We start from the raw sequence: 20,030 nt of genomic DNA on the forward strand, positions 1-20,030 counted from the left end.
GGAAGGGGCCAATGGAGAGAGGAAAGACAAGATGTTAGAAGGGACAACAAGAAAGAAAGACAGGATTAGTAGAGCCATGGTGGAGACTTGGTGTCAGGAATAGAGGGAGTGGACATCTCAATAAGTCAGGAGGCAAAATTATCTGATAAGTGGGAATGAATTTGGAATTTGGGAAGAGCAAAGAGATCTAGAACAGTCTCCGTGGTGAATGAAATAAGAAGTTAGCTGGGTACTGCCAGGCAATATCAAGGGGCCTGCTGGCCGGGTGCGGTGGCTCACGCCTGTAATCCCAGCACTTTGGGAGGCCAAGGCGGGCATATCACGAGGTCAGGAGATTGAGACCATCCTGGCTAACACGATGAAACCCTGTCTCTACTAAAAATACAAAAAATTAGCCGGGCTTGGTGGCGGGTGCCTGTAGTCCCAGCTACTCGGGAGGCTGAGGCAGGAGAATGGTGTGAACTCGGGAGGCGGAGCCTGCAGTGAGCTGAGATAGCACCACTGCACTCCAGCCTGGGTGACAGAGTGAGACTCTGTCTCAAAAAAAAAACGGGGCCTGCTAAGGTGAGCTAACATGACTGCCACCCAGAGATCAGCTTACACATCACCTCTTTATGGAGGTCTCACCTGCTTTAATTTTTTTGCATAGCACTTAATCCTATCTGATTTGGTTCTCATCCCCATTTCCCCTAGAAAGTACACTCTGTGAGACCTTGGATTTTTTGCCTTGTATTTCTAAGGCTTAAAGTAGTGGCCAACATAGAAAAAGCCACGTAAATACTGGATGAATGGATGGATGTTGTAATGGCAGCAGGAAGAATTATGTGACAATCCACCAGTGCCACTCAGGGCCTCAGGATCAAAAGTGAGGAAAAAGGAAGGTTATCAAGGACCGACCGTTGGCAAGACAGAAAGACAGAGAGGTCAAGGTGATGAAAGAGTTAAGGGTGGCAGTGAGAACGCTGTGGAAACAAGTGTCCACTGAACCCAGGCTGACTAAGGAGGGAGAGTTGACAAGGAAGACAAGCAGTGGGGGTGAGTAAAGAGGAAGCAGGGGGCAGGTGTGGTAGCTCACACCTTCATCCTGGCATTTCAGGAGGCCAAGGCGGGCAGATCACCTGAGGTCTGAAGTTCGAGACCAGCCTGGCCAAATGGTGAAACCCTGTCTCTACTAAAAATACAAAAATTAGCTGGGTGTGGTGGTGGACATTTGTAATCCCAGCTACTGGGGAGGCTGAGGCAGGAGAATCACTTGAACCTGGGAGGTGGAGGTTGCCGTGAGCTGAGATTGCACCATTACACTCCAGCCTGGCAACACAGTGAGACTCTGTCTAAAAAAAAAAAAAAAAGAGAGAGAGAGAGAGAAAGAGGAAGCAGGGAAGGGACTGCAGACTGCACTGAGGTTGAAAAGCAGGCTTAGTGGGAACAGTTGGAGAATAATATACTCTGGTCAACAGAATGCCAGGAGTGGGAGATTGCTGAGCTGCAGAGATGCCAAGTGATGCAAACGGCCAACCTGGGTCCATGACAGTGGGTTGCCCACATGAAGCAGAAGTGAGGGGTACTGAAGTTTAGCCCATCAAGGCACTGCAAAATAGGGCAGCCTTCCCTAACGTGTATGTTCCAAGAATAGTAATTCTGAGAGTTAAATTGTACTGACAGAATAAAGGGCTCTGTGGTCAAATAACTTTAGAAAATCTAAGTTAGAAAATGGATTCCCCACATTGCAAGACTTCTATAAATCTTCAAAATACTTCAAAAGGCTTCAAAAGAGGGTATCATGTTTCCCAGGGTTATTTGACTGACTAATCCTTTTTTATTTTTTAGAGATAGGGTCTCACTATTGCCTGGAGTGAGACCCCATCTCAAAAAAATAAAGTGCAGAGGTGTGATCATAGGTCACATCAGCCTCAAAGTTCTGGGCTCAAGTGATCGTCCTGCCTCAGCCTCCTGAGTAGCTAGGATTACAGGCACATAAATCCTTTTATGTTTCTCTTTGAGACAGGGTCTCGCTCTGTCACCTCGGCTGGAGTGCAGTGCTGCAATCATAACTCACTGCAGCCTCAACCTCTTGGGCTCAAGCAATCCTCCTCCCTCAGCCTCCAGAGTAGCTGGGATTACAAGCATGCACCACCATGCCTGGTTATTATTATTATTGTAGAGATGAGGTCTTAATATGGTGCCCAGACTGGTCTCAAACTCCTGACCTTAAGCAATCCTCCCACCTCGGCCTCCTAAAGTGCTAGGTTTACAGGCATGAGCTGCCATGCCCAGCTGTGTGAATCCTTTTTTATTTCCCTCCAGGAGCATCTCTAGGGTCGACTTTACCCCTAAAACAGAGGTTCTCGAAGTGCGGTCCCTCAGACAGCAGCATCAGCATCCATTGGGAACCTGCTAGAAATGCAAATTCTCAGGCCTCACCCTAGACCTATCTAATTGAAAACTCTGGGAATGGAGCCAGAAATCTGTGTTTTAACAAGCTCTGCAGACAATTCTGTTGTATACTAAAGTTTAAGAATGACTGAGCTAGAAAATACTTTGGGAAGGCTGATTCATATTCATATCTGGAAAAGACTATTTGGTAAGGGGTTGGATAAGTCTCATATTAATGCTGAAGTCATATAGTAAGACTGCAGAAGTTGAAATGGAGAAGAAAAATATGAGTCCAATAGTAATATGCAAATTAAGATTGCAATATTTAACACTAGCCTAATTAATACATCACGTCAATATATTAACAAAAATGATATTGGATTGACTATTCCTTTGGATTTTTCATGCTGTTACGTCCCTCTGTTAGCATGGATCAAGAGCTGACTCCTTTCCAATATACTTTGTCAAGTTGTTAGGGGGAGCAGGAGGGAGAAAGAAAGAGAAACGGATTTGAAATGTGTTTCCTTTCTTTTCTTTTTCTCCATCCTTTGACGGAGGCACCAAAAAAGTAATTACGAGGCCAAAAAGTAGACAACAGTAAAAAGCAAAGAGAGAAGATAGAGCGTATGTAAACTATATCATCAGCTCTTGAATAACCAAACTTATCAGAAGATATAATTTTCAGGTGTTAAAAATGTATCTGTCATGCTCCTTAGCAGAATAATTTGGAGACGTTCTTACCAGACATTTATAGTTTGCAGAAGAGCTGTCAAAAATAACTCAGCTATATGAACACTTCAACTGTACAATGAAAAAAAAAGTGTGACTCTAAAAGGAATCTGGGTGCATGTTTTCAAAAGTAAAATTTGAATCTCAGCCTAAAATCTAAAATGCATTTTGACTCAGAATTTTTTTAAGAGGGAAAAAGAAAGAAGACCCCTTGAACAATCATGCATAACTAAAATATTGAGCTTTTTAAATGATTTGAACTTCAGCTAGAAACATTCTGTTTCTAATGCATTTAGACATAAAGACATCAGAAGTGAAAGAATAGCATGTGCAAAGATTTGCATGAACACAAAGGTTTAATGGGAAGAAAAAAAAATAAGAAATGCCCCTGATTTCTTAAGGTGGAAGTGTGCAGAATTTCCTTTGTCTTTCACTCACTCAACCTTGGCTCACCTTGCAGCAATATACATGATTGGTCAGGTCTCTGTGACTCCACTGGTCTTGAACTCCTGTGGCTATTTCTACTAAGTGGGGATGAGCTAGACTGGAGCAGGTCTAGATAAAGATCTGTTTTTCCTATAGAAAACCAGCTGCACTTCTTACAGAGCTAGTGTGACTTATACAACCTTTGAATGACTCACTTTTCAGATACTTTGGATCTTTGAAATATAATATTCTCAGCCACTAAAAAAGGCTGAATTCAGCTAGGCGCGGTGGCTCACGCCTGTAACCCCAGCACCTTGGGAGGCTGAGGCGGGTGGATCACGAGGTCAGGAGTTCAAGGCCAGCCTGGCCAAGATAGTGAAACCCCGCCCCCCATCTCTACTAAAAATACAAAAATTAGCTGGGTGCGGTGGCAGGTGCCTGTAATCCCAGCTACTCAGGAGGCTAGGGCAGGAGAATCACTTGAACCTTGAACCCAGGCAGCGGAGGTTGCGGTGAGCCAAGATCATGCCGCTACACTCCAGTCTGGGAAACAGAGTGAGACTCCATCTCAAAAAAAACAAAAAACAAAAAACAAAAAACAAAAAAACGGCTGAATTCTGAAATTTTGGCCTCATTTTGAGAGTTGTCTCTTCTACCAAACTTCATTTGCGCAGACTGCATTAAGTAGGGTCCAAAGTCCTTAGACTCCAGATCCTAAAACCTGCCTTCCATCCCAGACTTGGAATGGCATTTCTGATAAGGGAGAGACCAATGTAGTTCATACTGCAGGTGAATTTCTTTGACCATTGTGAGTTCCTGGAACTCACGGACAAAGGAGCTGGCCCTCACAGGTGATGGCCATTTAACAAATCACCTAGATCTTTTTTTTTGTTTTGTTTTGTTTTTGGAGACAGAGTCTCATTGCTCTGTTGCACAGGCTGGAGTGCAGTGGCATAATCTCGGCTCACAGCAACCTCTGCCTCCCAGGTTCAAGTGATTCTCCCGCCTCAGCCTCCCAAGTAGCTGGGATTACAGGCGTGCGCCACCATGCCTGTATAATTTTTTTTTGTATTTTTAGTAGAGACGGGGTTTCACCATGTTGGCCAGGCTGGTCTCAAACTCCTAACCTCAAGTGATCGACCCACCTCAGCCTCCCAAAGTGATGGGATTACAAGTGTGAGCCACTGCGCCAGGCTTTAAATCACCTAGATCTTCTTACCTCTTCATCAAATGATGATGGTGACTTAGCAGGAGAAAGCAGCACTATAAATGGGAGTGGGACCAAACCAAATCTCTGCAGGCCATTCACCATTTCTGGAAATGGCTGTGAGGCTATAAATATCCAAGGGCTCCTGATGAAAATTTTAAAGAGCAAGACAATTTAAAAAATGTTTACATAACTTGTCATGTACAATGGGAGCATAAGCCCCATATACTCTCACTGCGGATTTCTCTCATCGCTAAGTCAGTTACAGAGGGACCCACCCTGTAGCATTTAAATAGATTGCAGTCCTCATTAATTTGTTTACCTGTATCCAAGTGTAAATTGGAGCAGAAGTATTTACACCTCTTTGGAATTACTTTATTGTGTTTCCTACTGACTGGGCACAGAGTAAATATTTTTTCCTCATTTGTTAAGATGAGGAAGGTAATCATTCCCACCTTTATAGTGAACGTGAAAATATGAGAGGAGTTAAAATATGTAACGTTCCTAGCATATGGAAGGTGCTTAATAATTATTAGTATTAGTAATTACTAATCAGTATTAGTAAGAGGCAGCCGCACCTACAGACTAAGAGCAAAGACTGGAAGCTTGAATGCACAGATCAACTCCTGGCTCAGCCACTTACCATATGCGAACCTGGGCAAGTTACTTTCTCTCTCTGCACTTCCTTCTCCTCATCTAAACATGGGGATGCCAATAATACCACCCTCTTAGGTGATGGATGAGGATTACACAAGTAATATCTTGCAAAGCCCTTGAAAAAGAGTCTGGCACATTATAGGTGCTTCTAAGTGCCAGACTTCTAAGTGCCTCACCCACATATAGATAATGAAACCAAAGCTTTGGGGTCACACAATTAACAGTGGGTCTCTATTTCTAAGCAACCAGAAGAACCAAGTCATTTCACGACCCCACATGAGAGGACTTCGCATGGGTCTTCAGCAGCATAGACACTGTTCCATTCCCTGGCAGCACGTGACTGCCTAAGACTGGGTTATTATCTTTACTAGTATTCCTGATCACTTTTGGCATCAAGTGCTCTCAACCCAGAGCATGGTAGACGCTGGAGGTTAACAGCACTTTCTTCTGTTGATTTGATTAAATAAACAGGAAAGCAGGCCTCTTATGGTCCGTATCTCTGGGAAACTGGCAGTAAGTGGATTGCACCAGATAACAAGGTCTGCTTTCTTTCTCCTCCCTTCCCCACAGCCCAGGAAGAAACAGACGGCTCAGCGGTGCTGATCCTTCCGGCTGTCCCCGTTGAGCCTCGGTCGTTTCGGTGAAGGAGCAAAGACAGCTTTTTTGTTTGTTTTTTGTGTGTGTGTGTTTTGAGACGGAGTCTTGCTCTGTCGCCCAGGCTGGAGTACAGTGGCGCAATCTCGGCTCACTGCAACCTCCGCCTCCTGGGTTCAAGCGATTCTTCTGCCCCAGCCTTCCGAGTAGCTGGGACTACAGGCACGCGCCACCACACCGGGCTAATTTTTTTGTATTTTCGTAGAGATGGGGTTTCACCATGTTGGCCAGGATGGTCTCGATCTCCTGACCTCGTGATCCACCCGCCTCGGCCTCCCAAAGTGCTGGGAAAAGGCAGCTTTTTAAAGCTGGCTGGGCTTTCCTTTTCCAGGAGAGAGGCAATGGTGAGAAACTAACAGCAAGACCAGAGGCGATTCCAAGTTTACTTGCCAATGTGTGTCACTGCCATCTGCTGGATGGAATGGGTATCAGACCGGGTCCCGTGTTTCTTCTCAGTGTTAACACGCAAATTCAGTGACTCCCATTGTGGGGGTTCAGAATCTAGTGGTGCATTTGCATCATTTCATAGCATAAGTGTCTGCAGATTTCGGAAATCCCATGACAACTGTGCACAGGACGACCTCCACATGAGTAATCAAAAGGCAAAACAGGACCATCTTTGAGGCAACGTCCTACTTAGCATCAATGCTTCCCCAGATCAAATTTGATCTGTTCCCAAATGACTGATCTAATTGGTTAGAAAAAGCCCATAACCAGCAGGTGAGGGTATCTGGCAGAACTTGGGTCCTCTTGTCAATGGCAAAAAGTACTTACAGGGAAGTGAAATCAACATCTGGCTTTATTCTTGCGTCCCCTGAAATTATGTGTTCATGTATCCAACAGTTATTTATTGAGCACTTATCCTGTGTGCCAGGCACTGTATTAAGGAACTGAGAAAGCAAAGGTGAATAAACACAGTCCCTGCTCTTAACAATATATGGATATTTTCTGAGTGCTTATTTTGTGCTAGGCATATACATCCTGTTACATCTCATTTTATTCTCTGAACAACTCTAGGACTATTATTATCTCCTTTACAATGATCTCATATTATTATCTCATTTGTAGTTCAGAAAACTGAAGCTTAGAGAGATTCAGTAATTTAACGAAGGAAATACAGCACAGACAGAGATGGAGTGGGATTTGCATATGGGGTGGTGGGAATGGATGGGTAGGATAGAGAAGGATCAGTACCATGGACCAATGTAGCTTTTTCTCCCCCTCACATAGAAAGTCTGGGTCTTTTGTTTTACACACATTTTCTGTTCCATTGGCTACAAATTTCCAGCAAAGTGAAAGTGCTACAAAAACAAGTAAGTGATGATAGCAATAGATGCTTTGGAAAGATTTATCAGGAAGAATATCCCTTCCTCTAGCCAGCATTTGAAATCTATCTCGTTAACATTCTCTTCAGTTCATAACTCTTCTTCTTAATAGCAGCGTTGGTGTCGGCAGCAAGGGCTGAATTGTTATCAGTTCCCATTGGATAGAAAACAAATCCCTATTTTGGTCAGCAGGACAGAGTACTTGTGAGTAAACGATTTGCTCAGCAAGAGATAGAGACCAATTCACATGTTCTGATCACAACAATCTCTCACAACAATCTCACACTGTTTTTGTTTTTTTTCTTTCTCTCTTGGCATAACAGCAGGGTGCTGGTGTGGCAGGGAGATACAGAGGTGGGGACGAAGAGAGAACAGGAGGAATGGAAGCTGGTGGCAGAACAAGCAAGCCCTTTGCCAAGTGCCCTTGAAAAGGGCTTAAATAGTATGTCCTGGACAGAAAGGACTGTGGGTGTAGATGAGAAAGCAGAACGGCTAATGGGGGCTAATGGCAGGCAGGGTTTTGTAGTCAGCCAGCTGAGTTAGAATCCCTGCTCTGCCACTAGCCTAGTCTTTGACTTCAGGCAAGGGACATAACCTTTCTAATCCTCCAGGCAAGAGGAGATACAGCTAGGGTTAGGGTAGGGGGAACACTGATGGAAGAGTCTGAGATCTATTTAGAAGGTAAAGTTGGCTGGGTGTGGTGGCTTACACCTGTAATCCCAGCACTTTGGGAGGCCGAGGTGGGCGGATCACTTGAGGTCAGGAGTTCGAGACCAGCTTGGCCAAAATGGTGAAACCCCACCTCTACTAAGAATAGAAAAATTAGCCGATCATGGTGGCGGGCACCTGTAGTCCCAGCTACTCAGGAGGCTGAGACAGGAGAATCGCTTGAGCCTAGGAGGGGGAGGTTGCAGTGAGCCGAGATCAAGCCACTGCACTCTAGCCTGGGTGACAGAGCAAAACTCGGTCTCAAAAAAAAAAAAAAAAAAAAAGAAGAAGAAGAAGGTAAAGTGTACAGAACCTAGTAAAGGGTTGGCCATAGGTGAACAAGAGAGAAGTGTCAAGTGGACACCGAGGTTTCGGGCATGTTACCTAGGGTGGGTGCAGAACAAGATGGGTGCAGAATACTACTTGCCTCACAGTCTTGTTTGGAGGGCTCAGGGAGATAGGTATTCCAGACGGCCCCTGCTACTTGTTCCCTAAATCTTAGCCATGGATGTTACCAGTGCCTGGGGTTTCAGAGGCAGCTGAGATAAGGTGAGACTGATATGGACCGAGGGACTGAGACAGCAGGGGCCAGACTTGGGGTGGCTCCTCCAGAGAAAGTGCCCTTTGGGGTTGATTGATACTACTTATATGCACTTCAGTTGGACATACTCTTATTTTTCCTTTTAACAATCCTATAAGGCAGGTTAGAGAGATGACATCGTTCCCATTTTTATAGAGAAAAAGGAATAGGCCAAAATGATGGTTGTTTTTCCAACTGGAATTTGCCCTCAGGGCCATCCACATGAGAACCACCAAGAAAAGTAGCTTATGGAATTGCATTTGTACATCAAACCCCTATGGAGAGAGTGATATTCAAAGTGTTTTCAGTTGAGTGATTTGCATAATTGTGTCAGTTATTTGTATGTAAACGGACTTTTAAAAAGCATCCAACCATTCATTTCATAATCATCTGACATGTTTATAATATTTTAATACAATTAATTTGCACTATAAGGCACAGGTTTGTTTCAGAAGGCTCAACATAGGCCTACTTCAATGATGAATTCCAACTTAGTCAGACTTGGATAAATGGAACCACATGGTACACTTCATAAAGGAAAAGCATTTTGGATAACAGGATAAAAAGAGCCGGCCGATGCGTGCCTGATACACTGTAGGCACTCCAGACCCAATTGTTGAACAAATGGAGGGAGGGATTAAAGAATGACTAGATGCTTTGGTTTCCTTTGTGAATGCTGTTACACCGGATGTGAATGAGGCTTCTCACTGCTACTTAATCTGGCTGTTAGAAATGACGTGAAAGATACAAAATCCACCCAGGCTTCAGAATTCCCGCGTCTATTCAATTAACATGCCCGAAACTTAGGTGTCCACTTGACACTTCTCTCTTCTTGTTCACCTATGGCCAACCCTTTATTAGGTTCTGTAAACTTTCCCCTCTACATAGATCTCAAACCCTTCCATCAGTATTTCCCCTACCCTAACCCCAGCTGTATCTTCTCTTGCCTGGATGACTATAATAGCCTTCCAAGGGCTATGCTTCATCCATCTGGGTCCCTCTGACCACTTCCCAGAGTGCCAGCAGAGTTATTCTTTCCAAACACCAATCTGATTACCGCTGCCCCTCTCCCAATCCTCCCCATCTCTTACTCGTAGGGTGAAGACCAGGTGCCTGTCCCTGCAGTCTGCATCACTGCTTCCTCCGTCTCTTACTCCAGCCAGTTAAGCCCTGAGTTCCTCCCCCTTTGCTAAGCCTCTCCTGGCTTGGTAAAATACTGTTCCTTCTCTTTTCTCCCTGGAACTTAGTCTCTGTTCTGTCTCTCTTGCCCAGGCCCCTTCATCCTTTAGATCTCGTGTGTGGCACTTCTGACCCTGGTCCAGGCCATTTTGGCCCTCTTTAAGTTAATGCTACCAGAACCCCATATTCCTTTTCCTTCGAAGCACTCATCTCTGTCAGTTGTTCAATTATTCGATGAATGTCTGCCTCTCTGTCTGGACTATAAGCTCCATGAGATTGGAGGCTCTGAATGCTTTTTCTCACCATTGTGTCTCCAGCATTTAACACAGTAGTTCCTATACAGCAAGCACAAATATTTGTTCAGTGAATGAATGAATGGACCTAATGAACACAGGCTTATTATGCTTAAAGGATAATCTCTGTTTTGTTTTCTTCAGTTATCTCAAACCAAACTCATCAACAAGCAAAACATTATTTACATCTAGCATGTTTTTATGAATGAAAAGCCAGAGCGAGTTGTGTCTCACTTCTGCATGAGTAAGCTATTAAAATAAGCATACATGCTTGCATCCAAAAATTTCATTTTTATTCTCAAGATAGTTCGTCCTAAAGATGGAGCAAATAAATGCTCTGTTTGCTTGGGAAATTATAAACTGCAGTCCAAAAGAAGGTTCAGAAATGCAGTTTAATAAACAACTAAATAAAAACGTTGGTGAAGTAATGGTTCATAAACATCATTTGAATGACTCAAATGCAATGCAAATGGGAAAAGATCTTAGCTAAAAACATCACATCAGAAGTAGAAAACTATCACTCTGATTCAGAAACATTAAGACAAGAAAGCATTTGTGCAAGCAATTGTTATTGCTAAATGCAGAGCTAAATGGAGGTTTAAGAAAGTTCTCTGATAAAATACATCTGTCACTAATTACTCTTACATTTAAAAACCTAAATTGCTTTGGATAAATAATTTGATGCCAAAAGGTCCATAATGCATTATTCAACGCAAATCGAATAATATGCTTTCATCATCATCTAGCTGAAGTCTTACTGAAGTTACTTTCCTAATACTTAAGTGGTATAATTTGTACAATGATTACTGAAGGCTTCCCCCAAAATAAATATCTCACATCAGAGTAAGTTGAATGGTCAGTAAATCACATTACTTAAGTAAATATGAAACAAGCTATTACTGTGCACCCCTACTATGCAAGCCCTGGCAAAGAATTACAAACACAAAAATCTTACAGCTAGAAGAGAGACCTCTAGTGTGTGTTGGAGAACTTTATATATTGTGCTTCAGGCATAATTAATACAGCAAAATCACTGCAGTCGTTTTGCATACTGTGGTGGGAGATTTTTGACAAATATCTTTCACCCTCAATTCATTTCAAAATTTCTTCCCGGCTGTGTGACATTTATGCCTAATTAGATACCTTCTTCTTAACATAAGCCTAACCCAATGAAGTTTTCTCCGTGATGCAAAGTTTTAAAGTTTCATGGTCACCTTTGCAACCTAATTAGTAAACATTTAACTACTGTCATCATAACAACTGCTCACAATTCTTTCCATTCAGGCAGCAGCAGGACTCCCGAGTCAAACTGTTGCAGTCAGTGTTTTAGTTTCCTGAATATCAGCCCCTCGTAGTAAGCCAAATGCCACACAAATACAAACACGAGGAATAAATCGGCACACTGCCCATTATCCAGGAGACAAATGGATCCACTGCTATTTTAAATTCACCAAGTAGGCTATTAGTTGCCACAGATTCCCATATATGTAGGTGAATTCCTTGATGTAGAATCAGGTTTAATGAATCATTCTACAGCATCAGCCTCAGCCTTTTAAAATCCTTTATTTTCTCCTTTTCCACATTAAAAACACATTTGAGATATACACAGAAAATGTTTCTCTAAAAAACGCACACATACACACAAAACAGGAGGTCTCTTAAGGAGTCTACTGCTGAGAAGGTAAAAGCATTTTGCTCATTTTTAATTTGCTAAAACAATCCAAGCATGCTTGGTACCCAGAGGGTATTCTCAAATAAACTTGTATCTCTAGCTGCCAGCTTAGTTGATTGAAAACAGAAGGCAAACGTTTCTTAAAGAATATGTTAAACTGTTATGTCTCCCAGTACCACTCAGGATACACACACACACACAGACACACACACGCACACATACCGCATAGTCAAGGATTTGCTTGAAAGCAGCCAGTTCTATTATCTAAAAGGTAATACATTTGTACCAAATTACTCCTGCCTACTGCGGTGCACCTTTTAGCGAAGAAGCTAGTGCCACTGGGATCCTGGACAGTTCTCGTGTGCCATTCTCCACGTACAAAGCCAACGGCCCCATTTGCGACTTTGCTAACTTAGTTGGCTTCCGCCCGGCCGAACCCCGAAGCACAGTCACCGAAAACGTTTTGATACCAGAAAATCATTTCCACGACAGTGCAAGTGTTCGAAAGCACAAAGGCAGACTGTCTACCCGCGACAGTTCGCAAGTTGCGGTGGCGGGGCGGCTGTGCGGAGCGCGCGTGCAGGTAAGGGATTCCTGCACCCAGGTCTGCTTTCCTCTTCCTGAATGTTTTGGGGCTCGACCTCACTTTTAACGCGAATTCACCATCACGCGCCCCCCACCCCGTTCTTTTTCCAGGAGGCGCGGACTCTGTTTTCCAGCCAGGTCCCTCTTGGGGGCAGGAAAGGAAGCACACTTCACATTTCAATAAAGAAGGGTGGCGGGAGTGGGTAGGGGGGCGGCGGGAGTTGGAGGGGCGGAGGAGGAAAGAGGTCAGAAAGGAGCCAAACTGAATCCCTCCCGTCCACCTCTGCGCCCCGAGCGCTGGTTCAGACGGCGGAGGCCAGAGGCGGCCGGGAAACTGTCCCTTTAAGGGAACCTAGGCCGCCAGGAGGGGAGGGAAGGATGCGGGCTCCTGACTTGGCGCTGCCGGCAGCGCGGGGAAGAGGCGAGCGCAGCAAAGCCACAGCCATTACCTGCAGCGCTCGCATCGTTCCCCCGTCCCAGCGCCGCCCCCACCCCCTCCCCGCCTCCCAAGGAGACTTCTAATCCGGAGCATGTGCTGTGCCCTTTATCCGGGGAGGAGGTGGGGAGGAAGAGGAATAAGAGCTTTTTAAAAATAAATGAAACGTTTGCATCCAAAAGGGGGAGGAGGGCTGGAGATGGGAGGGAGTGGGAGGGGGCTTTAAAGGCGCCCGGGTGGGCGGAGGCGGCGAATCTGGACCAGCCCGGCCGGCGACGAAGAGCGCCGGGCACCGGCCGCGGCCCACAAAGGGGAGCGGCGTGGTCCGGCCCGGGCAAAAGGGGGAAGGAAAAACCGCCCCGGGCCCCAGTCCGCTCGGCCGCCACAATGGCGTCTTTCACGGGGCGTCCGGGGGCGCCGCCGAGGCTGCCTGCGAGAAGGGGGCGGCGGGGCCCCTACCCCCGGCAGGAGCGCAGCCCCGGGCGCCGCCGCCCCCTGCGCGCCCCGCAGAGATGTGCGCTTGGCTCTGGGCGCCCCCGCGGCGCTGGGCGCTCTCGGCGGGGCCGGTTTGCGGGCGCGGAGCTCTGCGCCGGGGAAGAAAGGGACGCGCGGGGCTCGGGGGAGGAGGGAGGGGCTCGGGGAGGGCGGGGGAGAGCCGCGGCGGAGCGGCCGCCGGGGAGGCTGGCGCGCGGAGCGGCGGGCGGGCGGCTCTGGCACGGGCTCCCAGAGCCGCGGCGGCTCCTCTCCGAGATCCGGAACCCGGCCCAGAGATCCGGAAACCCGGCCCCGGCGCGCCGGCTCCCGGCCCCCGGCCGCGGCCCCGGCTGGCCGCACCCGCTCCTCCTGCCCGCTCTGCTCCGCCCTGCTCGCGCCAGCTCCCACTGGAGGAAGAAAGCCGAGAACCGGGAGCGGCAGCCCCGGAGGAGGCGGCGGCCCCTGCCCCGCCGCGGGTCCAAGCGGATTCCTAGTCGCCCGCCGCGGCGGGCGGCGTGTGTGCGAGTGTGCCGCGCTCTCGCCCCATGCCTGGCACATGCGTAAAAGCGAGTTGCGCCCAAAGTCCCAGCCATACCCTCCTTAGCAAATAATAACAAACCCAAACCGTCAGATCTTACCTGAAACATTGAAGCACAAAGTCTCTCTCCAAGTCCCCTTTTCCTTTTCCTCTCCCCCCTTTTCCGATTTCTCTCCCAGCGATCTGCTCGGCTCGCCACACCAGAGAGAAATGCAATAGCTTGGCTAAGGTAGACAGAACAAAATACAGAGAAGAGTTGCTCCAGGGCTTTGAAACCCTCAAGGCAAGGATCAGGATACAATTAGCTCATGCCTCTACCTCTAGTCTAAATCAATCTCCAAAATAAAACTTAAATCAAATTAACTGATCACAGGGCAAACAATTGATCTCCTTCAAAAATAAAGCTCTACATATACGTATAGAGAAATATACACATAGGAAATTTTTTTCCAGATTTTTTTTTGGTGGAAAAACAGTCTCATTCCAGCCTCCAACTTGCTTTTTACCCTCCTCTTGCACAGAAAAGCTGATTTTAATCGTTGTGATTAGTTTTGATGTAACGTTTCCGCGGGCGATTTCTGCAAATGGATGGAGTGTTTCTTTGCCAAAAGAGGGAAAAGCAGCAGATGATGATAATTATAAGGATTGTTGGTTGTTTCTTTTTATTTGTGTCTAGGGCTCTCTCTTCACTTTCTCAAGTTGACCTGACATTGCTGTTACACTAAGGTCGCACAACTTGTTGAGGATCATCGCCCTGTCTGATAAAAGGATAGGTGATAATTTGGCAATAGAGCAGCACATTTTTGGTTCCTTTGGCGACATAACGTCCCAAATGACGTGGATAAAAATAAGCACATGCAGTCTGCTTTGCCCCAATCAAGTCTGAATCAGCGCCTGAGGGTGATACACAAACTCATTTCAAATGTTCAACCATGCAGAATTGTAGAAAGATTGAAGGAGTGACACCGCATTTTTTTTTAATGGCAAAATTAAAAGAAAACAAAACCCACATTAGGTGTAGCCAAGGACCTACCATTCAGTTTTATTTGATCAACCTTCTGAACACACCTCACCTCCTCCCTTCTTTTTGCTATTCTCCACCTGGTATCTTTTATAGGTGGGGTTGTATAATTCCATTATTTGACGGAAGTGCTCAACAGAGCTAGACAGGCTAACATAAATACATTTCCCCAGATTGTTACTCTGGTTCTGACCTCCCCCACTCCTCATCACTTCTTCCTCTCTAGGTCTTTGTTCAAGGAGATTGTGCCTGGGCCAGTGGTTATCTTAGTTCTTTTTAGTTAGGGTGGGATATTTGGTTATAAACTCAAGGATCACCTCCCATTACTGTTATGTCCTTGTAGGATACTTTTTGAAATGGTATGTTTTTGAGCACTTCACAGTTCATTAATTCAAAGACTTTGCTGACATTTCTTATGAAAAAGATCAGGTTATATGGCCAAGAATACTAAAGAAAGAAAGTAAAAAACCCTAAGTAGAACCAGACATGTCCTGCAAATACCTGCAACTGGCAGCATTTCACAGGAAGTATTTTTTAACCATCATTTTTCCTTTAAGGTAAGCAAATGCTGCAATGCCAACAGAAAAGGGAAGGACCGAGCTTTTAAAAAGTAAATAGAGTCAATCAGATTAGTGCTACAATACATGAAAGATTAACATCATAATGAGAACCAGGGGTGTTGGCAGATTTTTTTTAATGTAACAAGTTTATATTACATGAGAATCTTTGCACATTCTTTTTCTCTCTATCCCCACACACAAGGTTGATACATTCTCTGATCTACAATAAAAAATTTTAAATGTCCACAAGCCCTAAATTCAATGGAATAAAAACTTTGTTCTTGCCCCTAAATGGCACTAAATGTTAATACAGGAGAATGTGAGAAGAAAAGAGACTATGGAAGAAATATCCCCAATCACTGATATGATGACTGAACACATTAAAGGTGTGGCCTAAAGTGACTTTTAATTAAAAACAAACAAAAACAATCAAGTGTCACATAGAGAACCACGCATCATTGTCCTAGAATTTTAGAACTGGAAAGATCCTTTGCAGGCATCTAGTCCTTTGGCATCATTTTATAGACAAGGGAAACAGGCAGCTTGCCCAGTGTCAGGAGCCAGCCATTGACAGGGGATCGGCCACAAGAGGCAGGACAAGAAGAAAGGTGAGTGACATTCCTCTGCGAGCCCTGACCCTGCAAAGTTGAGCATAGCATTCTAAATTTTGTTGACATGGCTTGAACCGTACTTTTGAAATTCCCTTTTTGAGATTGTCCTCAAATCCTGTAGCACAATCTTCTAAATATCTTTGATGGCAACAAAGTTTTGATCTTTGATCATTTAACTTTGGAAACAACAACACAAAAAATTATTGCCAGGTCTAGACATTAAGTAGATGAGAAAGATGGCTTATGCTACTTAGAGTCAAAAAAAGAAAATAGGACTAAAAACAGGACAGTTTTCTTATTAGTTCCTAAGAGGAATAAAGACAGTTCTCAAAATATTTTAAGCAATGAAATTATTACTGGAAAAAGGGCTTTCCTTTTTAAGATAACTGCTCTGAAGGGAATAATATTCATTTGAGTGAATTAAGTTCTGAAATGTACATTTATAAGACACTTTAATATTCCAGAATGATGTCACTTACAAAAAGATGATCTTTTAAAACATTAGGCCATTGAGATTTTAAAGTGATTCAACCTGTTTGGTTGATCTTGAACTTGTAGTAATTCCAGTGGCAAATAGACTGAAGGTAAATTTTCATTCTATTGTGGTGGGGATCTTTATTTTCTTGCATTTCAAAGGGATCTCAAAGTTGAGGCTGTATAAAATATTTTGAAAATTTATTTTGTTCCATGCAATAGAAAGAAATCAGTAAACTTCATGACCTTTAAATCAAGAGTAATGAAAATTTATTTTAAATTTTAAAATAGGCTGTCAGTGAAATAGCATGTGAAAAGTCAGGTTCATATCTTGCCAAGTACGAGATACAAACTTAACAGACTTCAGTCAGCCTCTGCAATCATAAAATGACCTGAAAGTACTTTTGTACTTTTTATCTAATTAATAATCTGCATTTTGGGGTGTCTGTAGCACCTTTTTTGTCCATCTTTAAGAAATTGGGAAAAAGAGTATATTAAAAATCCATCTAACCTCCTTTTTTTTTTTTCGTAAATAACTGGTATGAGACCAGCAGCCTAACAACCATTAGCCACACGGAAGACAATGGCAATAAAATTGTCAGCAAGAAAACAATCAAGAAGAAAACTGGTTTCTTTCTGTTTTCATCTTCCAGGGTCTCACTGTCAAAATAAGTTCTACCACTTTTTAAAGGCAGAAAAAACCAAGATAGGATATTTTGAATTGAAACTGGCAGCTCAGCTGAAAAAGGTGTGCATTACAACGGTTGTGGAAGAGAAAACGAGATGTTTTTGGAGGGGAGCAGCAGCCTCCCTTCTAATGTTAGCATGGGAAAGCACATTTGGTTGCATCACAGTCACTGAACCCTCAGAGTGCAAGTTGCCACAGAACAGCACGGTTTTGTCCAGGGTAGCCCTGCGGTACATTCTTGGCGGTGATTTGACAAGATCTGGACATTAGCTGCTGAGATGAAATGTGAAATTGCAGAACCCTCCACTGAAGCAGTCAGACACTCAGATCAAATTTTAAGATCCCATTGCACTTTCCATTAGGAAGAAGAGAGAGGCCTCAGTGCTTGGGCTCAACCTGGGTGTGCATAGATACCACTAGCTGTGGTGAGGCTGCCACAGTTTCCCCTACCTGGTCACTAAACAACAGCATTTCCATCATTGCTCCAGAAGAATCCACCTGTGACTACCATGAGAGGCCCTGCTGCATGGGAAGACTAATTATATTGTTTTATTTTATCCCTGAGTCAGTTTTTTTGTGGGAAAATCACCTGTTTTTTATCAGCCAACCTGAAACCCCCTATAATGCTGCGGAATGTGCACATTTTCCTGGAGTTGAACAGAAGTATTAATGAACTCTAACAAAATGGGTTTGTGATTCCTGGAGTTTGGCCCCAGCCACCACCTGTTTATAATTAGCCTCTGGAAAACCTATTAGTTTCCTGTATCACTGTCAATATTGAGTTTGTAATATCTCATCTTCTGAGAAGGTAAATCTTCTAATAGTTGCAGATACGCCAATGGGCATATTTCTGAAACAGAAATACATACCAAGTCCTTGTATTGAGACCCTTAAATCAATGTGGTCTCTCTTTTTTTTGGAGGTGGAGTCTTGCTCTGTTGCCCAGGCTGGAGTACAGTGGCACTATCTTGGCTCACTGAAATCTCTGCCTCCCAGGTTGAAGCGATTCTTCTGCCTCAGCCTCCCCAGTAGCTGGGATTACAGGCATGCGCCACCATGCCCGGCTAATTTTTGTATTATTATTATTATTTTTTTTTTAGTAGAGATGGGGTTTCACCATGTTGGCCAGGCTGGTCTTGAACTCCTGACCTCAGGTGATCCACCCGCCTCAGCCTCCCAAAGTGCTGGGATTACAGGCGTGAGCCACCGTGCCTGGCCCATGGCCCAGTGTGGTCTTTTATCAAAGTTTCTTCTCTGGTTGTCTAATGTGAACACTAGTTATAATCTCACATTGTAAAACAATACAGATGTATGAAGAAATAAAACCCGACTATGATTGGATACCCTGACAGCTGTTTTTGATAGTCTTATTCAGTTGAGAAATCTATCCACAAGGAGGTAGATGTGTGGAGAAAGTTGTGAAGCATCTGTATTCATTACTGGCATTTGAAATTCTTTGCTGGATACTTACCTTCTATATTTTAAATAAATAATTGCAAGTAGGTTTTATGACTCTAGTTGAGTTACAATAGTAATTCTGCCACCTTAACTTGTGGTGTTACCTGATCCTTAGTTTTTTTAGCCATAAAATATGAATGAAAATATCTATTTTGAAGGGTTATTTTGAGGTTAAATGGGATAATATATGGAAAGTGTCTAGAACTGAGCCTAGCACACAGTCAGTTCTCTATAAATGATAGCAACCATTATCATTTCGGTTTATAGTAGCTGAATAAGTCACATGGTCTCTAGTGTTTAAGTTAACAGCATAGAAGAAGGATATCTTTGCAATAGGAGTACTAATTTATCAACATCTCTGTGGCTGATCTTTTTAAAAGATAATAACTAAATCTTGTTTTATTATTTCATCTAGAAATTACATGGACATCTCACTTTGTCACATGTAAAATAATGGGGTGAAATGAGATTTTCTCCAAGGTAAATCCTAGCTATGAAAAATCATATGTTTGTGATGCTGCTTACTAGTGAACACACTTTCTTTTTGTTCCATTGAGGATCCTTGATTTTGACAAGACTGCCTCACACATATAAAACAATTAATTAAGCATTATGTATAATTGCTCGTGTAAGAAGTGGTACTTGACTAGAATTCTGCCATGAACCTCTTTCTTCATGATTATTTGCTTTTTGCTTTTCAGGAGTTACAAAATCAGTATAAGCAAGCACTTCACAAACAAAATTTAAAAAAAAGAAAATGCAGTTTTCAAAATAGGAAGAAATAAACTTCAGGGCTGATTGAAATCTCTAAGAAATAGTTCAATCAATCAATCATATCATACCATCCTATTTTCTACATTCTCCAGTTTATGTATTAAATATATTCTTTGCTAAGCTTCAGACCTTATCATTTTCAGATTATTCCATGTAATCTGTTAGGCTATCCATTTTAAAGCTAGTGGCTTTTTAAAGAAATGCAGTGGCTGTTTTAAAGAAACATTTTTAATAAGATATACATTTCCTTAGATATTTTGTACTAGTTCATATTCCAGTGCCTCCTAGTAAACTCTCTGGCGCTGAAAGTTACTTCTGTTTGCAGTGTAATGTGTCACATGCACAGCCCATCCGGTACAGAACCACTTAGCTTCGCTTCACTGTTCTACTGTCTGAACCAAGGCCATTCATGAGAAACCCCATAATACAATTGCGGCACCTCCGGGGCACCATATACATTTATGTAAGTTATCTCTATTTGCATCCTTTGGGTGTCAGAACCTCTCAGCTTTGCTAACCATAAAAAGTCCGCCTTAAGCATATTACTAACTTTAAAACTCTAATGATATGGATGTCATATTTCAATTTTTAAGAAACCTTTCCCTGCT

General features: G+C 43.6%; 1 protein-coding gene across 1 annotated transcript in view; it reads right to left on the reverse strand.

Moving 5' to 3' along the window:
- The window catches only part of KCTD1 (potassium channel tetramerization domain containing 1), a 202,345-nt gene extending 188,294 nt beyond the window's left edge, over positions 1–14,051 (reverse strand). The window contains exon 1 of the mRNA XM_019014072.4: positions 13,937–14,051. Within this exon, the coding sequence (XP_018869617.1) occupies positions 13,937–13,945 (9 nt within the window). The 5' untranslated portion in view covers positions 13,946–14,051. The remainder of the gene's footprint in view (positions 1–13,936) is intronic.
- Positions 14,052–20,030: the final 5,979 nt, after the last annotated feature.

The sequence above is a fragment of the Gorilla gorilla genome, chromosome 17, assembly GCF_029281585.2.
Source record: "Gorilla gorilla gorilla isolate KB3781 chromosome 17, NHGRI_mGorGor1-v2.1_pri, whole genome shotgun sequence".
Taxonomy (NCBI): Eukaryota; Metazoa; Chordata; class Mammalia; order Primates; family Hominidae; genus Gorilla; species Gorilla gorilla.